Source organism: Drosophila ananassae, chromosome 3R (genome assembly GCF_017639315.1).
Source record: "Drosophila ananassae strain 14024-0371.13 chromosome 3R, ASM1763931v2, whole genome shotgun sequence".
Classification (NCBI taxonomy): Eukaryota; Metazoa; Arthropoda; class Insecta; order Diptera; family Drosophilidae; genus Drosophila; species Drosophila ananassae.
In genome coordinates, this window is record NC_057930.1 from 10,268,067 (window position 1) to 10,293,240 (window position 25,174).

At 42.1% G+C, this 25,174-nt stretch overlaps 5 protein-coding genes across 5 annotated transcripts; 2 read left to right on the plus strand and 3 right to left on the minus strand.

Moving 5' to 3' along the window:
* Positions 1–3,232: 3,232 nt before the first annotated feature.
* On the minus strand, positions 3,233–4,165 carry LOC6504182. Its single transcript, XM_001965136.3, has one exon. The coding sequence runs from the start codon at positions 4,163–4,165 to the stop codon at positions 3,233–3,235; it is 933 nt and encodes a 310-aa protein (XP_001965172.1).
* Positions 4,166–5,103: 938 nt separating this feature from the next.
* On the plus strand, positions 5,104–6,173 carry LOC6502766. Its single transcript, XM_032455299.2, has 4 exons — positions 5,104–5,291; positions 5,351–5,551; positions 5,603–5,767; positions 5,826–6,173. Exons 1-4 carry the CDS (start codon positions 5,250–5,252, stop codon positions 6,096–6,098), a joined length of 681 nt encoding a protein of 226 aa, XP_032311190.1. The 5' UTR covers positions 5,104–5,249; the 3' UTR covers positions 6,099–6,173.
* Positions 6,174–9,492: 3,319 nt separating this feature from the next.
* On the minus strand, positions 9,493–11,493 carry LOC6504181. Its single transcript, XM_001965138.4, has one exon. It carries the CDS (start codon positions 11,479–11,481, stop codon positions 9,523–9,525), a length of 1,959 nt encoding a protein of 652 aa, XP_001965174.2. The 5' UTR covers positions 11,482–11,493; the 3' UTR covers positions 9,493–9,522.
* A 2,858-nt stretch (positions 11,494–14,351) lies between these two features.
* LOC6504180 lies at positions 14,352–15,387 on the minus strand. Its single transcript, XM_001965139.4, has one exon. The coding sequence runs from the start codon at positions 15,299–15,301 to the stop codon at positions 14,630–14,632; it is 672 nt and encodes a 223-aa protein (XP_001965175.1). The 5' UTR covers positions 15,302–15,387; the 3' UTR covers positions 14,352–14,629.
* Positions 15,388–18,425: 3,038 nt separating this feature from the next.
* Positions 18,426–20,012, plus strand: LOC6506447. Its single transcript, XM_001965141.4, has one exon. It carries the CDS (start codon positions 18,433–18,435, stop codon positions 19,852–19,854), a length of 1,422 nt encoding a protein of 473 aa, XP_001965177.3. The 5' UTR covers positions 18,426–18,432; the 3' UTR covers positions 19,855–20,012.
* Positions 20,013–25,174: the final 5,162 nt, after the last annotated feature.

The window sequence follows — 25,174 nt, forward strand, 5'->3', positions numbered from 1 at the left end:
TCAGTCTCACGTTTGTCCTTGGAGGTCCGTGTGCCCCCCCCCCCCCAGCTGACCCGACGCCTCCCTCGCTGATGGCTCCACAAATGATGCAATAATTTTTTAAACTTCAGACGGCCAGGAGGACCGCACTGAGCTGGGGGAGAAATCAAGAAAAATTTGCCTCTGGGATTTCGGTTCGTGAGCAAGAAAGGATTTTCGTCGTCGCTGGCATACGTTTTGTTTGAAAAATGCAGGGGACATTACAAGGAGCTTCTATCCCTCCGGAGCCGGGCGTCAGCTGGATCCACCACTATGTTGTCCTGCGCTGTCCTTTGGGGGCGGGCGGGGATGGACTTTCCTTCTCGTCATCTTCCGCGACCCTGACTGACCGTCAGTCCAGTCTCAGGGCTCTGTTAATGGCTTCGGTCCATTATCTCGTCATGTTTGTTACGAAATTTAATTACTCTTATTTATTTTTCACGTCCCCGCCTCGTCCGTATTCGCATCCGCATCCGCGTCCTGCTCTGGTTTATGATTATCAACTTTCGTCAAAAAAATATGAAGGCAAAAAAATTAAATGTGAAAAAAATGAAATTAAAAAAACACTTTTGCATGAAGTGTCATCCTCCCCGGCGCTTATTTCCTTTTCGTGGCCTCTTAATATGCCATCGTCTAATATTTTGTTAAAATGGAAAGCACTGCAACCACCAAATTATGCCGGGGGATGGGAAATATAGACTTTATGACCCTCAAGGACATATACGACATTTTCTTACCGTGCATGGACCTTTTTTTGGTCTCACTTTCGTTGCATACTTTCGGGATGCAAGGAATATGTAAAGAGGACTTAATGGAGTACAAATTCTTGGATCCTTTAAGTTTCTCAGCCCCCCACTCCATCCTTTGGCAGTCGTTAAACAATCCTTTTGAAATTAAATGCCCCCGGAGATGCTGAGTAAGGAAACTGTTCCATTGACCAGCGATGGTATCCTTAGACCTCTCCCGGTGTCTCCTGCATGTTGTCCATCGGTTTGCTTTTGTCTTTCGCTTTTTGTTTGCACACGCCATTTCTTGCACAAAATCCTTGCAACCCTGCCACGCCTCTCCCCATGCTATAGCCCAAGCCAAAGCCCACACCCACGCCCACTCCCACGCCCACTAGCATCCCTGCAGCTGTCAGTCAATGTGTCGTGTCACAGTGTCTCTCCATCTGTCTGTCACTTGCATGTCTGTATGTCTATTCTACGTGACATCAGGCGAGCGAATTTCCAACTCTTCCCTTCCAGCCTTGCTTCCTTGCTGGCTGGCTTGCTTGCATTCTTGCTTGCTTTCTTACTTGCCTGCTTACTTGCTTGCCGGCTTGCTCAAGTTTTCCTTTCCAGAAAGCTCGGAAGGAGGCCCCACTCTGAAGGATGCTCTGCAAGCGATGGATGGATTTTTGGATTCGCAACTTGCACTTGGATTACAAGTCTGATTTTGATGCGTACATGTTTGTCCCGCTCTCAGATTCGAGGCTGGGTGGTACATATTGCACTTGCCATTACACTGAGGAAAAATTAGTGGAAGAAGGGCTTTAGTAACTTGGCTTTATATAAACTTAAGCTATGTTCCCTATACTCTCCGAACTACTACACTCTTTATCACCAATAATTTCGCCAAGTGCATACACCCTAGAACCCTCTCCATTATGGGTCAACCTCACACAAACACAAAATGCAACGATAGTATGGGGACGTTCAAGTTTTCTTATGCTTTTGTCTTTGTGTCCTTTTATTATTTTATTCCCTGGCCTTGTTTTAATTCACAGCGTCTGCTTGCCGCGTCATCCTCCTCCCGGCAACCTCCTTCTACTTCACCGACTTTGTCTTTGCAGATGGAGATGGATACCTCCGTCTTCTCTGGCAACATTGTCTCAGCTAGCATCCTAGGATGCTAGGATGTGTATGTGGGTAGCTGGTAGCTCGTGTTGTTGGGTTGTAAGTGACATTTGCAATTTTGAAAACTATTGAATGAGTGACAAGTTCTGCAGACACGATTGAAACTGACAGTTAACTCGGAGACTCGGCACCGAGTGACTTGCATTGCATGGCGACAAAACCCAGTTGCAAGAAAGAATATTCCTAATACGTCCCAGAATAATCATCTCACGACTAAACTAAACTAGTAAAAAATATGCCCTATTATTTATCTTAAATCTCAAGTGCATCTACTCTTTTGTCTCCCTGCATTGATTATCCAATGCACCAATAAAATGTCATATTTTATAAAGGATATACTATATTGATACTGATGCAGTCGACACTGCTGATTATGATGATGATGATGATGAGGTTGATGCCAACACGGTGACTCACCGGCCATTAACAATTTCATTTATTTTGTCGCATCGAATAAGTGTACTGGGCTTGGCCCGGCCTGCCAGGGACATTCGACCCAGGCTGTCTGTCAATGTCAACATCAATGTCACTGCGTCCTGGACCAGACATTTTGACAAATAATTCAAACCGCATTTTATAATGAATTTCCACAGCCACCGCCGGGTGGGGTGTGACTGCATTTAGACGCCACCTGATAAGCCCATATTGGGCCTGACATTTGCCAGAGATTTATGCGAAATAAATACCAATGGAAAGGGGCAAAAAAAAATAACAAAAACTGATAATCACATTGATGAGCGTGGCTTTATTTTTGGACTGGGGCCTTAAGTGCCAGAAAGCGACGACTTGGCGTCACTCACACTCAGAGCATCCTCCCATAAAGAGATGGTTTTATTACCCAGATGTGTGTCCGGCTTTTGAATGGTTTGCGATCGTAAATTTTTTAGCCCCCCATGTTGGTAGGTTTATTTTATTTTTTTTAATAAGAAACCAAGAATGGCTCAAAGTAAATAAAGTAATCTTAGTGATTAACCCCTCAAAGAACTACAAATAAATACCTCACATGACTCAAATGCAGTATTGACCCATCACCAAAAAAGGTGCGTCTCAGATCAGGGCTAAAATTAGTCACAACGACGTCAACTTGTTTTCCAACCTGCATTTACATAATATTCATTAAGAGGACCGAACAAAAACCAAAAAAAATCGATACCCGACTCATAAGAAATATTATTATTACCGCTGACAGCTGCCATCATACTCGATACGTATCATCAATGTCAATAACCATAAAAGTATCCAAAAATAACTTTAAAATGTTTATTGGCCAAAAATATTTTTGGTAACCCGAATTGATGTGGTTGTTTGCCTGGAAGTCACGGCTCCAAGAAGCTGATGGGTTCTACCTCTTTGGCGGAAGCCGAGGGCTTGGCCACAATTGCATCTCCAATCGGAAATACAATGAGCTTGAAGAGCGTGTATATGGTTATAGTTTCGTAGTGGAATCCGTCTTCGAAGACCACATCATTTTTTCCAGCATTAAGTGAGTTCTGAATCGGGCCCAAGTTCACATTGCAGCAGTTGATGTAGAAATAAGGACACTTGAATGCAGCTACAATTTCGTAGACTCCGTCGAGGGTTTCGTTCCACGAGCAGACCGACTTGAAGGACAGAGTTTCCTTCTCGTACTTTTCGATGATCTCCTCGTTTTTGGTGAAAGAATGCAGGGTTATGACCCCAGTTTGTTCATTTCCCAGCTTTTCGTGGGTGATGTCGTACACAAAAACCGGGAAAGTTTTCTCATCATCATTAACAGTGACACTCTTTAGTTCTTCTGTCTTTATATATTCAACACTGTCCCAGAAATTGTGGTGTTGTGTCGCAAAGTCTGAGAGTGGTTTTAATTTGCTGAGAATTTGTTGAACAACCTCCTCGATAATCTTCTCCTCTATGAACACCATGGCAATTGCATTTCTGTCAAAGGGATTCTGAGCCGAATCAATGAGAAAATGCAAGGCACTGTGAATATCCCCGGCTTCGTAAATAATCATTATTTGGGGTTCGTATGGAACCTTTCTTATCAACTTTTCGACCTCAATATTCTCTTTACTTGTTTGCGGGGACCCGATGTCCTCGGATTCTCCGAGCGGCGATGTTGCTCCCGTGTTGAGCAATTCTTCATCACATGTCGGGTATTTAACCATTCCATATTTGATGGGGTTATTGGGATCAGTTTCCACAGATACTTCCGATTGAGATGGATGATAGGAATCAAGTGAACGTGCAAAGTACTTGGTACCGTCGTACATTTTGATAAAACTGGAATTTCTTTTGAAAAATAAAACAATGTTTATAAAAAATAACTAAAATATAATATAAAATGACACAAAAATCGTGTAAGGCAAAATGTTGCAATCCAAAACTCTCCAGAACAAAAGCAATTAAATTACAAAAATGTATAATCGCGACCAAAGAGGCCTAAAAACTAAACACAATCCTAATTCCTAATGGGGCCATTGTGGGATATAACGAAAGCCCGTAGTCCGCTTTATTTGTTAATCGCTGTATTTATGATCAAATGTGACATTAAAATTAAAATATCACAAACAGATACCACCTAGCCCCTAGCCACCATGCGCGATTTGTGTTTGTTGAAATTAGCATTAAAATATTATAAATATTTTGCCAAAATATTACAATATTTTTTTGCAGCGCCCGCGTTTTAGGCAAACAACAAAGTGCATACGATTATGAAACAACAAAGCCCAACTAGCAACGACAATTAAAAACATTTACAACCACAAAAATATTATTTTTTATTTGATATCGGGCGGTGGCGGACAACAAACCCACCGCAAAAAAAGGAATACTAAATTCCCTAACGAGTTGAGGGACATGGATGCGGAGGACATCAACGGCAGCAACAATGCAGTAAATATAACAAAACGATAATTCTGCTAACGATGACCATTTACATATATCAAGAGTAATTATAATAAAATGCCCAAAATAAAATTAAAATTAATATAGAAAGCCGATTATAAAACCCTGTTTGTACAAACACACACCACCCGCACACACAAATTCCTTGCAGCAACAACAACCGTCAAAAATAGCAAATCCCATAAATCAACAATGAAACTACAGCCACAAAAAATTTACGAAAATGAAAATTGAAAAAAATGACAAAAACAGGCCTGAATCTGTATACATAATTGAAGACAAATAAATTTGTATTTATTTTCTATACAAATACAGCTCTTGACAAAAACAAATCATCGCGGGGATTACAAACCAAACTATTCCAAACAAAAAACAGCCATAACGTATTACCTTAGATTATTCTGTCAATTGCATTTATATTTAATTGATTTATTTGAATAAAATAAAAAAATGAGCAAACATTTCCCAAGGATCGCGGCTGCAACCTATGGAGTATGTTTTACAGAAAAGGAAGTTGTTAGAAATTATTTCAAACTTTCGAGTATTTTCAGCTAATCATTGCCATAATTTTGAGAAGTGTCATACCCTTCATAATGGTCCACGGACAGGATACAAAAATTTACTCCGAGCGGCTTACATTGGCAGTCACTGGCTTTTTTCTCAGTGTATTAAGTGTCATGTCGATCATAATCACCATATTTCCAATTAGCACTGGGCTGGCTTCTCTTACTGATAACTGGATCGTTTTTGGGGTTCGTAGATTAATTAATCAAATTTAATGTAATTTTTAACACTTTGATTAGTATATCCCCTTGCTGATACTTACAATAAATTGGTCATGTCGCTACTTTAAAAGACGTGTCTTGGAACTCGGGGGAATAGTTCAAGAATCTAAAGCGAAAATGCAACAGATTTGGTGGAATTACTTTAACTACAACGACACTACTTGGACCCAACTTGAAAAATCGGTACGATATTTAGAATAATTAATTAGCTTTTATAATTAACTATTTAATAATCTGATAGTTCCATTGTTGTGGATCGGAAGGACCGAGGGATTATTTGGAATTCCTTCAGAGGATTCCCAGTCACTGCTACGCTCCGCACCTACTCACCCGGGGTTGTGGTGACCTTATATCGGATAAAATTGTAGCTCTTCACAGAATCGGATTTTTTATAATTGCAGCATCTATCCTCATACAGATTATTGTATTATGGCATTATGGTATTATCTTTTTCAGCAAAGTAATCAGTTTAAGGAATAACAGAAAACGGAGAAAGACTTCTAAGGCTTCATAAAAGTTTCCATAAGTTTTGTCATACATTTTCTAGAACTAAGGATCTTTTTTTTTATTAGATATAAAACACAGATAAATATGTTTGTTTCAATTTAATTTTTATTCATTTTTTTACATGTGCACTTATCAATAAAATAAAATGTTATTTATTGGTTTAGAAAGGCAATTTTCATCTATGCGAGTTTAGTGCATAAAACATGCAGCTGACAAACGTGAATGGTACAAATAAAATAAATTGAAATTAGCTTCCTTTTGTTGCCGCTGACAATTTGAATAAAATTAATATAAATTTTCTCACATTTTTAATTAATAAATGTCAAATATTCTGCATATGGGTATTTATTTAAAAATTTATTTGTCTGATTTGTAAATATCGTTTGTGCGTTTGTGTTTTTTGTTGCCTTTTGTTGTCTCTACAGTGGCATTTCATGGAAAATTGATTTTGTTGTAATTGCGACGATAACAAAATTTTCCCGGCACTCTGCACTCTGCACTCGGCATTTGGCATTCGGCGAGTAGGTGAGAGTGTATGGAAAAAAATTATTGGATGACCAGAGAGCCAAAAGAATGGCGGAAACATACTTTGGATCCGTGGAGCGGAAACGGAAGTCAATATTAGTAGGCAAAAATGAATTTCCACAATGCAAATCGCACACAGTTATTAATGGTCAGAATCTGTCGCGCTCTTCTAACCCCAAATTATTGTTTTACGCAATTCTTTTTTTTTTTTTGCTAAAATTTTATTTATATAGATGATATCAGGAAATCAATTTCGGGTTAAATTTATGGCCAGCTTCGACTCCACGGGCCAAGGCAGATAAATGCAATTTGGTGTTCGAATTTAGCCAAACAATTGGCAGGGCAGCTAAAGCTTTTATTAAACTCCATCATCACTGGAGACAAGCCATAAAAAAATTATTCATATACATAAGTATTCCTGGTGTCTGGTGTGGCAGTTGTAAACCCTTTAGTGCTCGTCCCACTCTCGCTATCGGTTTTATGGATCTAGTGTCAAAGTCAGTCATTAAACACGTGAACGGCGATCCAGCAAATTTTCAACTTTAACGACCGTCGGTGAGTGTGACGTGCGGCGGCTATGAAATCGCTTTGATTGATTGCCATTGCCGAATTGACGACGATAGGAGGACCACACGCTTGTTAACTCTGTCAGTGTTAAATTTTAAAAATATATACACACTTGGGGGGCGATAAGTAGGAGCTGGAGCCGCAGCCGTAGCTGTTACTGTTGCTGTTGCTGTTGGCCGGAGTGCCAAGCCCTGGGTCATAAATACCCGGCGCAAAAGAATTTGGAATTTCTTATGGCCCGTGGATGGGTGATGTGATGCGATGTGTGCTTGCAAAATATTTTGTGGCTGGCAAGTGTCAAACATTGGCCATCGCCCAGACAGCCAGCCATCAGAGTGAGACTTATCATTTGCTCATAAAAATGTCAAAACTATCACACTGACATTGACTGATGACAGTGCCCCGGAGTCCGGATGGGTGTTGTGGTAGGGGTTCTGGTAGGGATTCGCATTCCAGTCGGGTTCCTTTGGCGACGGCAGCAGGATGCCAGTGTGTTAAATGCTTCTCCTCCGCCACTTGTCACATATCCGACACAGCCATCACTCAGCACGCATCCTCATGCTGAGTGATTCCATTTCATCTTTTTCCCATCGAGCTCTTATTTTTTCCAACTGCCACTGGCTGGATGGCAGCAGTTTCTGCATCCATCCATTCAGCCATCCATCCATCTATCCATCCGTCAAGTCGGTGAGTCAGGAGCCATCAGCATAACCATTGCCCCCTTGTAGCCTCCTCCCCGGCATGATTCATGGCTTCGATTGAATTTTGATTGACAATATCGCAAGCATTTAAAGTGTCTGTTTCCGCTTTCCGTGTTCTATGAATATTTTTTTTTTTTGCTTCACTCTCCTTGCAAGTTGACTCGGAGCTTCGGCGAAGTGATTTTAAAAATCGTTTGTCACTTGACAGATGAGTGTTTGATTGACTTCGATGGCTATGAATTCATCACCGAGTTATCTCCGGAAACATGTTAAGTTGTGTAAGAAATTGAGACTACAAAACAGGTATTAAGCCATGAATCCAGTAGATAAATATTATGTATAATTTATAATTATTTATCTGCCTCACTGAGTAATCAAAACTGACCTCATACTTACCCATCTCGGCCATGGAACATAATTTAATAATAACTCCACATAACTCACCGCCCTTAATCCTGCACAATTCTACCCATAATAATTCGTTTGGATGGAAAAAATAACTAGACCATGCAAATTTATAACCTTAATATGTGTGTCATCCCCAGCTCATATCGATTACAAACCCCATTATGGGCATTCACTCTTTGAGGCCCGGGACGCTCACATTAATTAGCGATAAGATCACCTGTAGTTCTCTGGACGTGAAAATATCAATTTCATTTTGACATTGATTGAATTAATTTATGAGCTCTCCGCCTTCCATCAGTCCACACCCAGTTCCGTGGCGTTAGTTTATTTATGGCCGTAACCAATTCTTACCAAATCAGAGCGATTTGAGTGATTACCCGTTTGACCAATTCGAGATTTATGTTACCAAACTAAATTTAGGTTGTCGCTGTTGACTGAAAATCTAATCTTGTTCTGGTTGTATTGGATTGGAAATTTAAACTCTTATGTTTTACAAATTCATTTTATAGTCTGCTGATATCATTTCTCTGATCCATTTATTTATGGTCTTCCGCAGTTCATTGAAATTAATCAACGTGTTAAATTTTAATTTGACAATACGAAAAGCTTCAAAAATTCACTTGCCAATTGGCAGCTGCGACTGCAGAGGCTTTCGCAGCTTAATATTTTTTATGGCTGCAAAAACGCACTTTTTGGGGGCACATTGGGGACTGGAATGGGGTGCCAGTGGATCACGTCCAGCGGTGAACGCATTTCAATTTATCCATTGTCCCGCTGTCAACGGAGGAGGTTTCGGACCTGTCGCAACCTGAGGCCGGACAACAATCGCCAACAATCAGTGGGAAATGCGTTCATTTTAGGACATTTTGCCATAATTGAAAGCGACTTGCCGTGCAAATGGTTTTTAATTATTTTTTTAAATTTATAACTCTGGTATTGGCTTCTGTTATGCACACATATTTCTGCGCCGTGGTGGCATTTATATATTTTAATTTTAATTCAATTGCATGTCGCTCATATGCATGGACCCAGTGGAGCAGACTCTTCAAACAAACTGACACTTTGACGCAAATTATCCGACATGGGCCCAAAAGGATAGTGTTGATTATAGTAGTGAAATAGTTGAGTATAGTAGTGATTATGAAAAAATTTCCTTTATTATATTGTTAGTGATAATATAAGGATTTAGTACCAACAAAGTCCAAATATAATTCATTTTTATTACATTTCTTAATCGCGGCAATGACACATTGTTCTGATGTACGGCTCTTTTACGCAGGTGGATCGGCTGAGGTACCGGCTGATCCGATTGACGGGACTGGTCAGATACATCTTGTCCGTGATCCGTACCGTACCCTCGAAAACTCCCTCCCCCGGCATAGTCTTCACCCTCAGCTTCAGTTCATAGATGAAGGATTCCTCCCCAAAGTCCACAAAATAGGCCAAAAGCACCATATGGAGTTTCAGTTCTTCGCACTTGGGGTATGGTTTGAGCATTTGGTTGATGGACTTCACCAGGAAGCGACTGCACTGGACCACCAGGCCATCGTCCGTGGGCACTTCGGTAAGATCGCGGCAGAAACAAAATAGGGAGGGTATGCCCGCCATGTCGCAGGTTCTCGCATCCGGAATCGGCAGAAAGAGACTTATTCCCCGGGGCACCTTTTTCCCAGTCCTGGACTCCAGTTTCTTCATCCGTTTCTGCAAGTGAGAGTCCTTTATCCGATCCAAGTGGAGCACGTCCTGTAAAGTCTTGTGCAAATCGTATGGAGTAACCAACCTTTTGGTATTGGTCTCGAGATTTGTTATGGCTCTGGGATACTTCGCTTTTAGCCACTCGGGGTAAATGGCTATCAAAAGAGGCTCCGACTCCTCCTGCATGCCCTGGTAGCTCATCCTGTAGTTTCCCTTGCGCAGTCCGTGTCCGGAAACCAATAGGACCAGAGTCTTATTTAGGATGTTCTCTTCCTCTAAGCGCTTCAAAAGCATCAAGTAGGCCACATCCAGGGTCCGGGAGTACTCGTAGTACTCCTCAACGCCCTGCGACTCCCAAAAAAAGGAGAAAAACAAGCGATTCTTGAAATGCGGCACTAGACTGGTAATAAAATCTCGCAGGACCTCTCCGAAAGCACGTCCAGCAGTACAGTGAATCATTTCACGGATGTCGATGCTGTAGCGCGTGTGGCGATCCATTTTCAGCATTATAGGATGCATATTAAATTCCGGAAATTCCCTGGCAAATCTCCACCTTTCAGTCCTGTCGGCAAAGCTCTGGGCCGTATCCTCTCCGTAGGCAGTTTTGTAGCCTGCGGCTTTGAACTTCTCCCAAAGGAAATGGGGACCTTTAGCCTCGCCACTTTCATCCTCTGGGTTCTGCCAGTCTGGATCCAGTTCGTCGATGCTACGGCCACTCAAAAGTGCCATAATATTCTCATAGGCACCTAAGCCCACGCGACTGTACCCCGTGAGTTTGAAATGCGGCAAATAATCCAAGAGGCTATTTATGAATGGAAAGTTCCGGAGAAACACCATGTGGGATAAAGAATCGATTCCCAAGATCAGAACCGACAATTTGTCGCCACTCTCGGGCTCAGGAATCAGATCCGGCTCAGGGGGTGGCAGGAACAGGAGAACATCATGATATTTGACTTCATTCGCAGCACTTTTGCACAAAACTCGAACTGTCTGCCGGCCACTGCCGACTTTGAAGCCCTCGTGCTCATTTGGAAGCAAGTTGAACTGGCCTTCTCCCAACAACTTCTCCATGTTCCAGTCCTGAGGAGTATATAGCCAGTATTTGCACCACAACTTCTCGAAAATTTGACTGGGCATCAGGTAGTTTCCGTCGCTCCTAGTATCCGTGAACAGTACCTGTAGCTTGTTGCACCGCAGTAGGACGACATTCTCGTGGGTTCGGGTGATGGGTGGAGGGCTTTGCCGGCCCACCAAATGGCATTGGGAGGTGTTGATCAAGACGACCTCCAGGTCCTGATCGGCTGGGGAGTTTTCGTCAAAGAGCTCCGTCAGTGGCTGCAGTCCGAAGTAGAGCAGGAAAAATGCCCCAGAGAGCAACATCATACATCTCATGTACCACTGCATCTTGCCACATAAGTCCTTAGTGATAGCTTCTAGAGAATTGGGGCTTGTTCTATAAATAGTAATAGCACACTTTTCAGAGCCTACTCCCATCCCAGGCACTGTAATAATTTTCAATTAGGTTGAATATAATTAAAATCCTGCTGGTACTGAATTAATAATATCGAACAAAAGCTGTACAAAATTGTAATTGTTTGGCGAATGAATTACCTAAACTATATAAGAGGAATTAATTAAAATGACCAAAAATGATTAGAAAATACCAAAACGTATGTATGAAAAAATTACTTGATCCCCACATAGCGATAGCATCAGGTCGAAAATAAAAATAAAGCCACTAATAAATAAGGAAGCTAGTGAATACAATTCCAAAATACTTTTTGCAATTGTTTTAAATAAATAATGAGCATAACTGTACCTGGGTGCCGAACTTTTCGCTCCGGCTTAGGCGTGTGCGTTTGTCCATTTAAATTATAAAATCTAATCACCTTTGTTTAAAATTTAATGAACGCAATAATTTTAGAGGATTTACATCCACACCGCCATACAGGGGGTGGTGGCGGATAATTGGCGACAGCCGCCATTTGTTCAGGTTGGGGGGTAAAAAATTGAGAACGGAAGGCATAAAAATTAAACAACATTTTCAAAAAACAAATAAAACGGATTTGTATCTATCGAAGGCAGAAAACAACAAAACAAAAGAGATTATGGAAAAGCATAACAAAAGAATTTTAATTTCGTTTTTATTTATCATCGTATGCAAATAAGCAGTTTACAAATACACCAGCCAGCACCAAATATTTGAATGCTTTCCATAAAAATCGAGCAATTTATTTAACAAATTATCCATTTTACCGTTTGCCCGCTTTGTTTTGTCAAATGAGGTTAATTTGTGTTTAACCTGACATGTGCTGGTCCTTTTGGGGTCTCAGCCCTCTTTTCGCGGTCAAGTGTGGGTAAACGCAGTTTGCTGGTTTTCGCCATCCAGCCAGCCAGCCACCAGTGTGGGGAAGCGCAGTTAGAGGCGTCAACATGGCGCCATTTTACAAATTGGTTAGGATAATAGGCTTTACGTCTAAACTAATTCCTACGAGTATTTTAATCTCTAACAATATAATTCTATCCGTCATGGTATTCTTGGTATTAAAAGAATTTACATTTCTTTTGAATTTTAGATTTGAAATATTTTATTTATTGTGACTGTGACTTATCCTTACTCCCTTTCGATCGAAACTGTCGCTCATTTTCGTGTCCTGTCCTGGACAGTCTCAATATTTAACATTACTATGTATATATACGTATTTCCACATACGTTTGTCCAATACAATATCCAATCCAAAATAATTGCAGTGGACATGCCAAAGAGCACCCCAGAGGATGTGTTTGGAAAAATGGTAGGTGGTGGAGCAGTTTATCGCGGGGACTGGTTGGGGTGGTGATGGTGCGTTGACGTTGTCATCAAAATAAAAATTAATTATGCATTCTATGCGCTGCATTTGAATTGCTTTTGTTGTTTGTTACTGTCATTCCCATTTTGAGTGCGTTTGTTGTGGCATCGGCATAGTTAGTTGTCGTTGTTGCTGTTGTTGTGTGGGATTAATGTGGCATTAAAGCACCGCGCAAACTTTTTAGCATTTGGATCTGATAACTATGGGGCAAATAAATTACAAATATAATAATTAAGCAGCATTATTTTTGACAAAACAAATGCATACACAATGCAATGCGCCCCCAGGTCCCCAACCCTCACCTGAGGACCAAAATCAGTAAAGTGGCTGGCGGAATAGTTCGGCCGCACGGCGGTAGATGGCGCCAGTTGGGCGGGCCGGGCGCTGTCGCACTAAAATGCATTTGTGCATAGGAATTAATTACGCATAATGACAATTTGATAAAATTGAAAAATTACATTTTATTTAAATTGATTTATTGTAATTAAAAATTCTATAATGGTCTCGATGGCCACCCGCGTTGGCGGTTCATGCCAGAAACGCATTTCCGAACAATGCGAATTTAATTTTATCAGAACTGAACATTGTTATTGGGTGATTTGTGTCCATTGATTAGTTAAACAATGGTATTCAAATAATTAGGAAAGCCATGCCAGCGGAATTTGATCTTCAATAAGAGTGGATTGATTTAAAAAATTGTTGTCAAAAATCGTGTTTAGCTGCCTTTCGGGGAGATTGTAAATGGGACCTTATTTCGATCTTGCATGCCTTACCTGATATATTGGCCTAAAAGTGTTAGAAAAGACTTAGGACATTTTGACATTATCAATCAAAAAATTGATTCAAAATTGTATTTCTCGATTTTTATAATATTTTCATGCATATCGATGGAAATCACTTTCCTTATTCGTGAATGGTATTCCTTTACGAAATACTTTTCGAAATGGAATAACTATTTCGCATCTTAGCCAGCCTATTTCAAGGTGGTAAACAAGGCTTTCAGCAATCATTTATTTCAGAAGAATCATAATAATATCAGATTATAATAATTATTGAATTCTGATCTACCTTTCCGATCTTCCCGAGTTTCGAGTACTATAATTCTACTTCAAAACCCGGCCTACTTAAATTTGATCCGATTCTCGCAAACTTAAGACATCTTGTCCAAAAATTTGTATTTCTCTTTTTCAATATATTTCCAAGGCAATTTTTTACCTGAATTTGATGTTACGAAATGGATTAGGGTATTGACATAAATGTGATTCATTTTAGCCACCTAATGGTTTTAACTTGGTTGAGCTTTTTGGTCAAATTGGTCAAATTTATTCTTATGAAAGGAGATTAAAGTCCTGTTTCGTGAATTGTAGTTACTTTCGGAATCGGGTGCAACATGCCAGAGATATTGGATACAAAATGACTGAAAAATCAGTCTAAGACTAACAAATCTAAAATCCCATAGTACCACCATATTTTATCAAATCCTGGCCAAATAAAGTTCAAAGTAAAATGCCAAAATTGGGTGTAATTTTTTTTATTCCCTATACTATCATATAAATTGACGGATATTTTTAAGAGTTTCCATTTTGTTTCTCAATAGTATTTGGATGTGGATTGGATCGATGGATTGGATTCAATGCGACTGAGATATTAAAAAATAATTCCTGAAACGCATTCGTATTTTGGCCAATATCGGTTAGCTGTATCCAATATATAGTGGTTCTACTCGAACTTTTTTGTTAATTTATTTACCAAAACACATAATGGCTAAATGGCATAAACTATGAACAGAAATCCTAGTAAAAATAGAACACATAAGCCAACTTTTCCTTGAACCACTGCAAAAGGCTATCCCTTTTGTATTTGACTTCAGTCTGATCCTCCAAAATACTTTCAATCTCTACTTGATTTTGTGGCACCACATCCGCGGCTTCACTTTCGTCCTCCACATCGATGCTAGCATCGATTGGAGTTGGGACTTCAGCTTGCTTTTCGCAGCACTCCTCCAGAGCTCTAATGATGCAACTTTTGGTAACAGGATTCTCCAGCTTTACAATCACCCGGATATCGCCGCCATAGCCGATCCTTTGGCCATCGTAGCTCAGGGCTATTTCGCAGTCCAACACACTGAGGTACTTCAAATACATGGTGTTAGTTTCGGTGAAGCTCTTGCCCACAATGAGGCCTATGTCGTGGAAGAACCGATAGACTATGTAGGCTCTTTCGATTTCATAGCCGCTAACTGCAATCCAGAAGGTATTGTTCGACTGGGACTCTCTTTGGATGACGATTATCTCCTCGGGAAGGCACGGAGAAGTGTTATCCGGAATTAGGGTCTGCTGCGATTCCAAGCCCTGGAAGACCAAGCCCTGATTATAGGAGCTCTCCATCGGTACGGTTAGGTAGGGTGGCAGGAAGACACCATGGGGATGCTCAAAGTTCTCCATATAAGCCGCAGAGTGATTCATTTTATCGTTTTATATAAATAATTTCAAAGGTATTTTTAAAGGAATATAATTTCAAATGACAGTTTGGCAATCAAATATTTTAGTATTTTCTATTGATTTTTTTAAAGAAAACTTTTGTATGTGCAACTTCCCATATTCCTGAGGAAATACCAAATATGATTTAGGTAGAACCTCTCTGACCCCACCAATTTCCACTACCACCACTTTCTGCCCCTTCTCGAGTATATCCACTTAATCCGGGCCCCAAGAACCGGCCAACATCAAACGGCCTGCGGTTTTGCTTTATTTACGCATAATTTCAAACAATTTATGATCCAGGTATTCGGGGCCTCTTCCATACATAAATTTCACAGCTCTGGAACAACGAACTAAGAGGTACGAATCGAGAAGAGTTCAAAGCATTTTTCCAGGCATTTTCCAGAGTCGGCGGCCAGTCGGTAAAATATTAAAAATTGGCTGATATGAATATAAGTAATACTTGCAGGCGCCAATGTGAAGTGGCCAGTGGTTGCGACTAGGTAGATTTTGGGCGGTGCGGTGGTTGCCACCCACAACGAGCCACAAAAAGGCCGCCGCGGAAGTGTCTTTCACCTGGGCCCATTATGACGCCCATTAGCCGGTTGGGAGATTAAAGGCGGCTGCTTCCGTGGACCGGGTCAAAAAGAACTTCAAACGGTGGGGAGGTGGTGGTGGCACTGCTGCTGATTGGTTCTCATCATAATTCCAACAATCGAATGAGTGTCTAATTTGTTTATTTGTTTGTGTTTGTGTGCCGCCGTCAGAGGGCGGCATCCCTTTGAACCGCAGCCTCTATCGAACTCAGGTGTGATCTGATGGATCAGAGCCATAGAGATGCCCCCACTTCCTAGCATTTCCCATCTGAAAGATACTTTCATAATCTCCCTTCTTTGCAACGGGATATCCAAGGTGTTAATCATCCGCGAATCGCTGATCTCCACCTCGGAAATGGATCAGAGATCAAAGGCCACAATCTCCTCTCCTGACCCGATAAAATCCAATGAGCTATTCGCTAATGAACTGTGATCTATCTTTCGGGTTGTAGAACAAAATTCTGGAATCTGTCGGATACTTAACACTTGTTTTCTCTGTTAATCTGGTGAGAGTTTATCAAAGCAGAAAAATACATAAATAATAATTATTTAAAGTGATAGGGAATTTATTGTTTCTGGCACTGAAAAAATAATATTTGATCCTTATATTTAAATAAATATTAAATTAATATAATTTTTCCATTAATTCCAAAAAAATTCAGAAATTAATCACATGTCTAAAGAATATCTCTAAAATATTAAAAATCTTAAAAATTTGAAAAATTTCCTTATTTCCACCAACAAGTTACAAACCCGCTTAGTAGTTTTGTTGTTGTGGGGAAAAGTAAATTGGAGCCGCTGGGTGGGGGCGGTGTTGTGGAGGTCGCGCGTCGACGCCTCTGCCTCTGCCGCCGGCGTGCAGAGCAGTTCAAAAGTGTATGTGTTTGTGTGACTTTGTTTGTGTTGGAGAGCCACTCTCTCCTAGCGTTCTGCTGAGAACAGCAATCTCTCATTTTTACACTCTGCAGATTTGATTCAATTCCAATCAGAGAATGAGAGCGGAGAGAGTTCTGCTAATTGGAACTCTCACTCTCTCGCTTCCCCTTTTTGCAGAGACAGCTGCGGTTGGCGTTCCAAGACCACCGTTCCGCATTGCCCCGCTTTTTTCCCCTTCTTACAGTGCTCTCACACTGCCCAGCTTCCCCTCCGCCCGAAGCCGATTCTGTCTCGCTCCCTCGTCCAATTGGAATGGGCTAGTTGGTGCTTTAGCTGTTCTTTTTCCCTTTTGTTTATTTAACGTTTTGCGCCTGCTTTGTTTTTACCCCATTGTGGGTGTATGAGTGTCAGTGTGTGTGTTTGTGTGTGTGAGAGTGGCTGTGTGAGTGTTAATTGTTGTTGGTGCCATCGTAAAGTGCTCAAGCAAGTGGGCGGGGGGCGGGGGTGGGGATTGGGTGCTCCTGGGGGCGGTGTATTGTCATATTCCGACTTGGTTTATTTTTGCAATCTTCAAGTTGACGTTTATTTTTCAGTTCGCCTTCTCTCCGCCACCTCTCCGCCATTGTGTTTGCCTTCCATTCGGCATAAATCACTAGCGGGGTCAGGTGAGAGAGTTACCCCAACACCTGGGTGGCTTGAGAAGTTATCAAATATTTACACTTTAATAAAAATAAAATAATTAAATTTTAGACAATATATTTTATTTTATCCTTAAAATCACCTTACTTTTCTTTAAATTGTCATTATTTTTTGTGTTCTGGGAGTAGCAGGGCCAATTTCCATTTTAAGAATATCAAAAAAAAAAATTGACAGTTGTGCAAAAACACTAAACACGTTTCAAATTCTGCTATTTGTAATTTTATCCAACTCCGAGTCCCGTTTCGAGTTAGCAGCAGGATGGGCAGGACACTGAGAACCGGCCTCTTCCGCTCGGGCAGATGCTTCTACCAGCTGTTGGCCTGCGTTTGCCGGGGCTCCCAGCGGATTTCAAGCCTGGCCGATTACCACCATCGGGTCGCCCCGATGAATAATTCGGAAGCGTTCCTCCAGACCAATACCTGGCTGGGCGATACCCATCGCCAGGCGGTGGACACCACCAGTCCACCAGTCTGTCACGAACAGCAGGAACCCGGATTTCCCGATCTGGGCAGCATACCGGAGCACTGGATCACGGGATCCCGAACGGTGGTGCTGGAAATGGAGAGGCGTATCCAGCGATGTTTCGATATGATGGGCGAGTTTCTGCGCCCCGTCACCCTTAAGATTGTGCTCAAAATTCTAAATCCCTTCGGCCACTCGTGGAACACGCTGTGGGACTCTGTTGAAACGGAGGAGAACTCGGACTTTGACACAGAATTGATTGGCAAGGAGTTGGAGGCGCCAATAGAGCTGAGATCCATGGATGACTGAGTGGGGCACTGAATTGAATATTAATTGTTTTGGGCTTTTGATTTTTTTTCAGAGTAAAAATCATTGAGGCATTTTTTAACAAATTCCAATGACAGTTGAATTAAAAATTTGTGGGAAAGAGGCTTCTATTTTTTTAGTTAATCCCCCGTTTATAGCAATTATAAAAAGGAGGAAATGCTCAGCATGAGGAATGGTATCTTCGCCAACAGTCTCTTTGGCAGGGGCTCCTGTTTCGAGCGGATAGCGCAGTGTGCCTGCCGCCCCAAGCAGCTGCCCCGGCCGCAGGACTCTTCGAAGAAGCCATTCGGAACCGCTGCGCCCAGGGTCATATCGGAGAAGCAACGTCACTTGCTCACCATGATCAATAGGGGCTGTACCTGTCCCAAGACCGATCCCAAGTCCCGCTGGTTCGACGTCCACAAGCACATTATCCTGTCGATGGCGATCACCCTGAACCGCCCCCCAGACGTGGTGCTCGACTTTCTCTACAACCTCAGCATGCAGAACTTCCGGAACATCCTGGAGCCATTCAGAGGCTACCCGGCCGGTCCCTGCAATGTGCCGTTCGCGAATGGGAACATCTGCACCCAGTACATGAGCATCTTCGATACGCGGGGCAATGTCCGGAATCCCTTCCACCGGAACTCGCTGGCGATGCTGATACGGATGATGCAGAATGTCCTGAGCAACAAACAGTTCCGCCGGCACTCGCCCATCGACGACTTCTTCGTGCAGCCACACCCACTGCGGGACAGGGCCGCGGAAAGGGCCAAGCGGGCCGGCATAGACAGCTCCTCGGCGGCCCGACAAAATGGAAGGCGCCGGCTACGGGAAGCCGACTTCAAGGCCCAGGAAAACAGGAGAATCTTATACAATGAGATGACCGATTTCTTGTATCACAAACCCGATGTTGGGTCTCGTTTCTGGGAGGCTGTGGAGCCGAAGACCCTCCAGGACTTTGATTTAAATGACAATGAATATGGCATTTCAAGCGCGTTCAGTACCTATCAGGCCGAGGAGCTTACTGCACTGATCGATCTTCTCAATCAAAGGGTTCTGTTGACCAGGCACTTGGACGACTTGTTGGAGGCTATCAAGAGCCTCAAGCTTGTGGATCCCGCCGTAGAAAAAACGGGTCTCAGCCGGGTTAGCGCCGAGAGGATCTACGTTAAAGAGATTTCTAAAAGCTACAATGAAACGGTTGAGGCCCCGTCAGCGAAGGGGAACCTGAAGGCTCACTTATCCTCCATACATCGGACTCTGCTGTCTGGACACCGGACTCACGGCCTCACCCCACGGACTCACGCAAATCTGGCAAAACGACCGGTGACCCCGAAGTACAAATTGTATCTGGGCGAGCAGATCCCGGTGCTTATTCACGAGCCCTACGATCCTAAGAAGCCCTGGACCTGGATGCGGCGCCATCCCAAGCAAGCGCGATTGGACCTAAAGGCTAACACCCTAAAGGACGTTAATATCCGGCGCTATCAGAGCAACTCCCTCAAGGATAGGATCGAGAAGTCCCAGGAAACCGCTTCCGTGCATACGGTATTCAGCATTGACGAGGAGGACCGTCTCCCGATGTTCGGAAAATAATCCTCAATGGCCAAGTGACACCTGTTCCTGTGCAGTCGATAACTGATCATAGCTAGTGATTCCAGAATATCTGTGAAAAATTGTCGTTGCCCTTCGAAATTGTTAGGTATTACAAAGATAAAAAAATCACCCAAATAAAGATTCCCGCCTAAAGATACACTCCGAAAAGGATCTTAGTCTGATCAATGGAATAGGCACCTTTGGTGCCTAAAATCCGTTTAATGCCACCGCAACTGTGCTTTTAAATCATTTTGATAATGACACTCGATGGCACCACCAAGTGGTGCCCCCCAAACGAAAAAAATGAAGAAGTCGTTTCGAGGGCGCATCAGGAATATTATTTTTAGATTGCCACGTCGCCGAGTCGCGCCGTGTTTTGGGTGTATTTTTGTGATTTGATTTTTATGACGTGTAGTAATTTGTTGGCTCGTTAAGTTTCTTTAATAGGCCTCCCTCCTTTGCCCATAGAGGTGGCTGGGAGGAGGAAGATTGGACGCCGGGCGATGCAACCCGTTCGCTGCATATCGAAATGATCTTGCATTTTGGACGAGGCTCTCTGGTCAATAAAATCCAAATATTTTTTACGACCAGCAGAAGGGAAATCCAGCCGAAATGTTTTTTATTGCACCAGAAACACTCAATAAAAGCGAATTATTAGTGCCGGATTGCTTTTCTTTGTTTTTGTGTGATGGCTTCGGTTTTCCATTCCATTCCATATTTCTATTTCATATTTCAGTCCCCGAAACTATTTATTTTTCATTTCGAAGCTTCAGTCTTGCTGCCTTTTTTGGGACGAGGTGTAAATGCATTTTTATTACAAATTTAAAGCCAACAGTTTGTAGTTGGGCTTTCTTTTTCCACGATTTGTGTTTATCTGTTTGTGTGGCTTTTTGTTGGGCCCTAAATGTGGAGTTTTTGTTTCCTTTTGAGTTGCTTTTAAAATGGTGATGTGTTGTTTATGAATATGCATATTTATGATGGCTTTTACATTTGTAAAAAGAGCGATTTGATAAATTGTTTTGATGGAAAGGGTGTAGAGTGGATTTAAATCCAGAAAAAATGGGTGGTCAAGGACTTGTTCCTACTCTAAAAAGAACAATCTTCAAACTGTGAAACAGCAAACACTCCTAAACAACGTCCTTGGATGGAATGAAGAGAAAGTCATAAACCACACTGAACCGGGAGAACCACTCCCGACCCTCCCAGGATCCAGAACGAGTGTGTCGCCTGTCAGACTGTGACATCATAATAGTGTCATTGTCATCAGGCCAATTGCACCGAGGGCACGGCTCAACTTTCGGGCTGCCAAAAAAAGAGCCTCACAAGTTCCGGAGTCCGGGGTCATAAATCAAAAAAAGCACCGCATGACGAACCAGCCAGCCCGAAGGCTAAACCAACAAAAACAATTAGAAATAAGCGCAAAAACTAAACGGATCCAAAAAGGATGTGGCAGTGGCATGTGGCCCATATGCCGCACATACATAAATAAACAATGCAGCGCAGGACAAACAAGGACAACGACAACGACAACGACAACATTTCATCAACGCAAACGAGCGAAACGTTTATCAACTGCTCAAATGGCCATTAAACGTGTGTCTGGTGTATGGGCGGGTGGTGGGGCCAAGAGCTACGCCCCAAAGCAGCAACAGCAGTGGCAGTAGGATGCCAGGACTATCTGCCAGGACATTCATCAAACGATAAATTGAGTGAATGACTTCATGATGGCGATGCAAAAGGGGCGCACTTCCTCACTTCCGGTCACTCACCATCAGACACACACACATGAAGTCCACCCACATTGGGGCGGCCAATTGGCCATGTTGCAGTTGCAGAGGCGGCGGCGAGGGCGGGGGCGGAGGCGGTGCGTTTACCACGCCCCCTACGGCACCATGGACAGATGGATGGGAATACTCTGGATGGCTGGTGTGCGGAATACGCAGAGAAAAAGCCATTTTGAGTGACTGTCTGACTTAAATTGCCATCACATCCTGTTTGCCAGAGGACGACGGCTTGCCAATTGTTTCTCTGATTGGTATTCATCCATGGACTAGCCAGGCACTGCACTAGCCAGGATCTGTTATCCTTTCGCCTCATTCGTTTTTGGGCGATTTTCGCCTGCACTCTTGTCTTCGTCCTTAGGCCACATTCATCATTCGGCGCCGTGACGTGACGTTAGTGTTTTAATAGACTCCACTTGTCTGGCTTGATCACACAGGACTCGACAGTCCACAGTCCATAGACCAGTGTCCAAAGTCCAGTCTGGACCCACATCCTTGTTGCATTGTTTGTCTACGTGTTGGCAGCCAAGTCCGTCACTTGGCCGTTGGGATGGAGGTTTTTTATTGCACTCCATTTCGGAGTCATTTGCATCTTTATTTGAGTCAGAAGCGTATTTATCTTTGGGCCTAAGAGTTACTTTGCCATTTGCTGCACTGGAAGAAATATGTGTACCAGATTGTTATTAATTAAAGTGGGTCAGTCGTAGATTCCCACTTTTGTCCACCAAGATTACCAATGATCGATGAATAAACGGAAATATTGGCAACAATCTTGCACTTTTAATGAGCTTACAGTGCCCGGAACGATCGAAGGCGATTCCATCAAGTGGCAGGATTACGTCCATCCACTTCCTGACACTAATCGCGACGACGGGTTGCTAGCCGATTTTAATCGCTACTAATATTAACTAATTGGTATACTTAGCCGGCGATAAGTGCGGTAGTGCGCCTCACAAGTTTCCATCAAGACGCGACACGGCCTGAAATTATCTAATGAATTTTCACTTAATCCGAATCAAAAGTGGCGATCAAGATGCGGCATCCGTTTGCATCTGTTGGCAACATCAGCAAACTTTCAACGCCAAATGAAAAACTCATGCCTCTTGCCGCTTGCCTCTTGCTGCTTGCCTCTTTCCACGGATTGTCTGGTGTTGTCTTGTGTAGTGTTGTGTCGTTGGTTGTCATAATCCGATCAGCAGGCGAACATGAGGTCCAAGGCCCCAAAAGATCGCATGGAGCAACGGCTGAAAAGGAGGAGGAGACACCCAAAGATCTGATCTCACTGAGGTACATCACCCTTCTGTCCCCGTTTATGGGCACGGAGACGGTGCCGCCAACGGTGTCTTTTTTGGTTGATTTTCATTTCATTCTCGCTAATAATTCGCCTGACAGATATTCAGGCATAATTAGAGATTAATTGTTCTATTCATAATTGGTCTTGGCTTGATATTTTTGGACATTTGGCAGGAAGGCGAAAATTACATCAACGTGGGGTTGGTCTCTGGCTGTCAGGAATTCGCTAAATGCCATCACGGGGAGAGCGGGAAGCCAACGAAATAACCCAGACTGACAGCAACAGTTGCCCAGGCGGAATCATTTTTGAAAAATATGATGGGCAGCAGATAGGTGGCAAGAATAGAACCTCAACTCAATGGGGTAGATCTATAAAAAGTTTCACTCTACATCACGTCTGATTGAGTTCTAAAATTATTTAAATAATTATTCTTAATGGAAACAATAGCTAGTGTATAAGTTATGCATGAATAAAGTTTCACAATAATAAAAATAATAATAATAAAACTAATAATAATAATAATTGAAAAACGTATACTTGATATTCCGGATTGAAGATTACGTATCCGACATGTTGGATACAAGGCTCCTCTAGATATCTAAAATATATTTTTATGCATTCTTTCTATCTAATATACATTATAAACACATGTTAGAATATAACTTGTATTTTGAAATAGTTTTATTACGTATACTTGATATACTTGAATGAAGATTACGTATCCGACATGTTGAACATTTCTTTCCTTTAAAAAAATGCGTCTAAAAATTTAAAAAAATCCAAGAAAATCTTAATATAGAACCTAAAAGTATATCAACCTTATCAGGAATCTCAAACATTCGTTAAACCTTTCCTTAACAAAAATGTGACAAGATATACTTGTGTTCTACCCAATTTTCTCGAATTTCTCTTGTTTTTGGTTTGTGTAATTTGTGTTATTTGCCCATAAAGTTGATGGTTGGCTCGTTTGCTTGACATTCCGCAGGACAAGACCGAAGCTAGCAGGAGGACTAGCAAAGTGAAAGCAGTAGCATATTTTATTTCTCCTAATGACAGCGCGCACAAAATGTCTCCAAGGACCAAGGAGTACGGACCAAGGACCAAGGACCTAGGGGCCGGACCCCAGCCCAAAGTGGCCAGGCGAAAGAAAGCGCACATAAAATGTGAAATTTATGCTTTGGCTTTCCTTTGTTTTTACTCAAATCGTACATAGATTATACAGAATTATGACGAGCGCGTGTCTATCCATCGAGCAGGACAATGGACGAATGCCTTCTACAGATTGGGGTGGACCCAAGTCGCAAGTGCTGTTTCTTTTTGTTTTTGCCGTTGCTGTTGTCGTTATCGTTGTTGTCCTGCACAAATAGTTTTCATAAATTAATTTTATTTCGTTTGCGGAGCCTCGGACAAAAGGGGAGGGTTGTGGGTCCTTCGTCCAGCGACCAATTTCCAGACAGTTACATATTTCTTTCCTAATTGCCCGACAGTTTCGTTTCGTCTTCTTGGCAAAAATTGACGTAAATTAGAGCACTTTGCGTCGATTTGCAACGATTTGGGATACGAAACTTGTATCGCAAATCCATAAATATTTATATTTATGATGTACAGAATGTTATAAATGGCCAAGAATGTGTGCTGTATACAATATTGTGGATTCAGAGTGCTGATCACTTTGGATGTGTCAGCATTTTCTTGTATATTAATTCACGGAACAAGACCACACTTAGTTTTATAAATTCTTAAGCAAAGACTGACACTTTAAAATCTTAAATCAAATCACTTTCCATAGCCGTTTACAACAAAAACATGATTTTAGTTTTGTTATTCCAATCCCTTTCGGATTAGGCGACAACCATAATCCCTATTTTGTTGGCAGTCCGATTTCCATCCAAAGGATGGCCAGAGGAGCAGACCAACCCACCGAAAGCGTTTCGTTTAAATCCGCAAACTGAAATCGTAAAAATGAATTTTTAATGCCTGCCATGTCGGGGCAGACCAGGGCGATAGATGGAACGAAATAGATGTGGAGTTTCGGGGGCAGATACTCCAAAAACCCGAAATAGATAAACAGAATGATAGAGAAGGAGGTAGCTACTAGCTATTTGGACCGGGCTTGGACCGAGCCAACCATCATTTCAAAATAACGTATCGTAAATTTTCAAGTTAACATCAAAATTGTGAAAATTATGTACAATTCCCGGGCAAAAGCAACGAGGGCAGACCGAGAACATTCATAACCAAATTT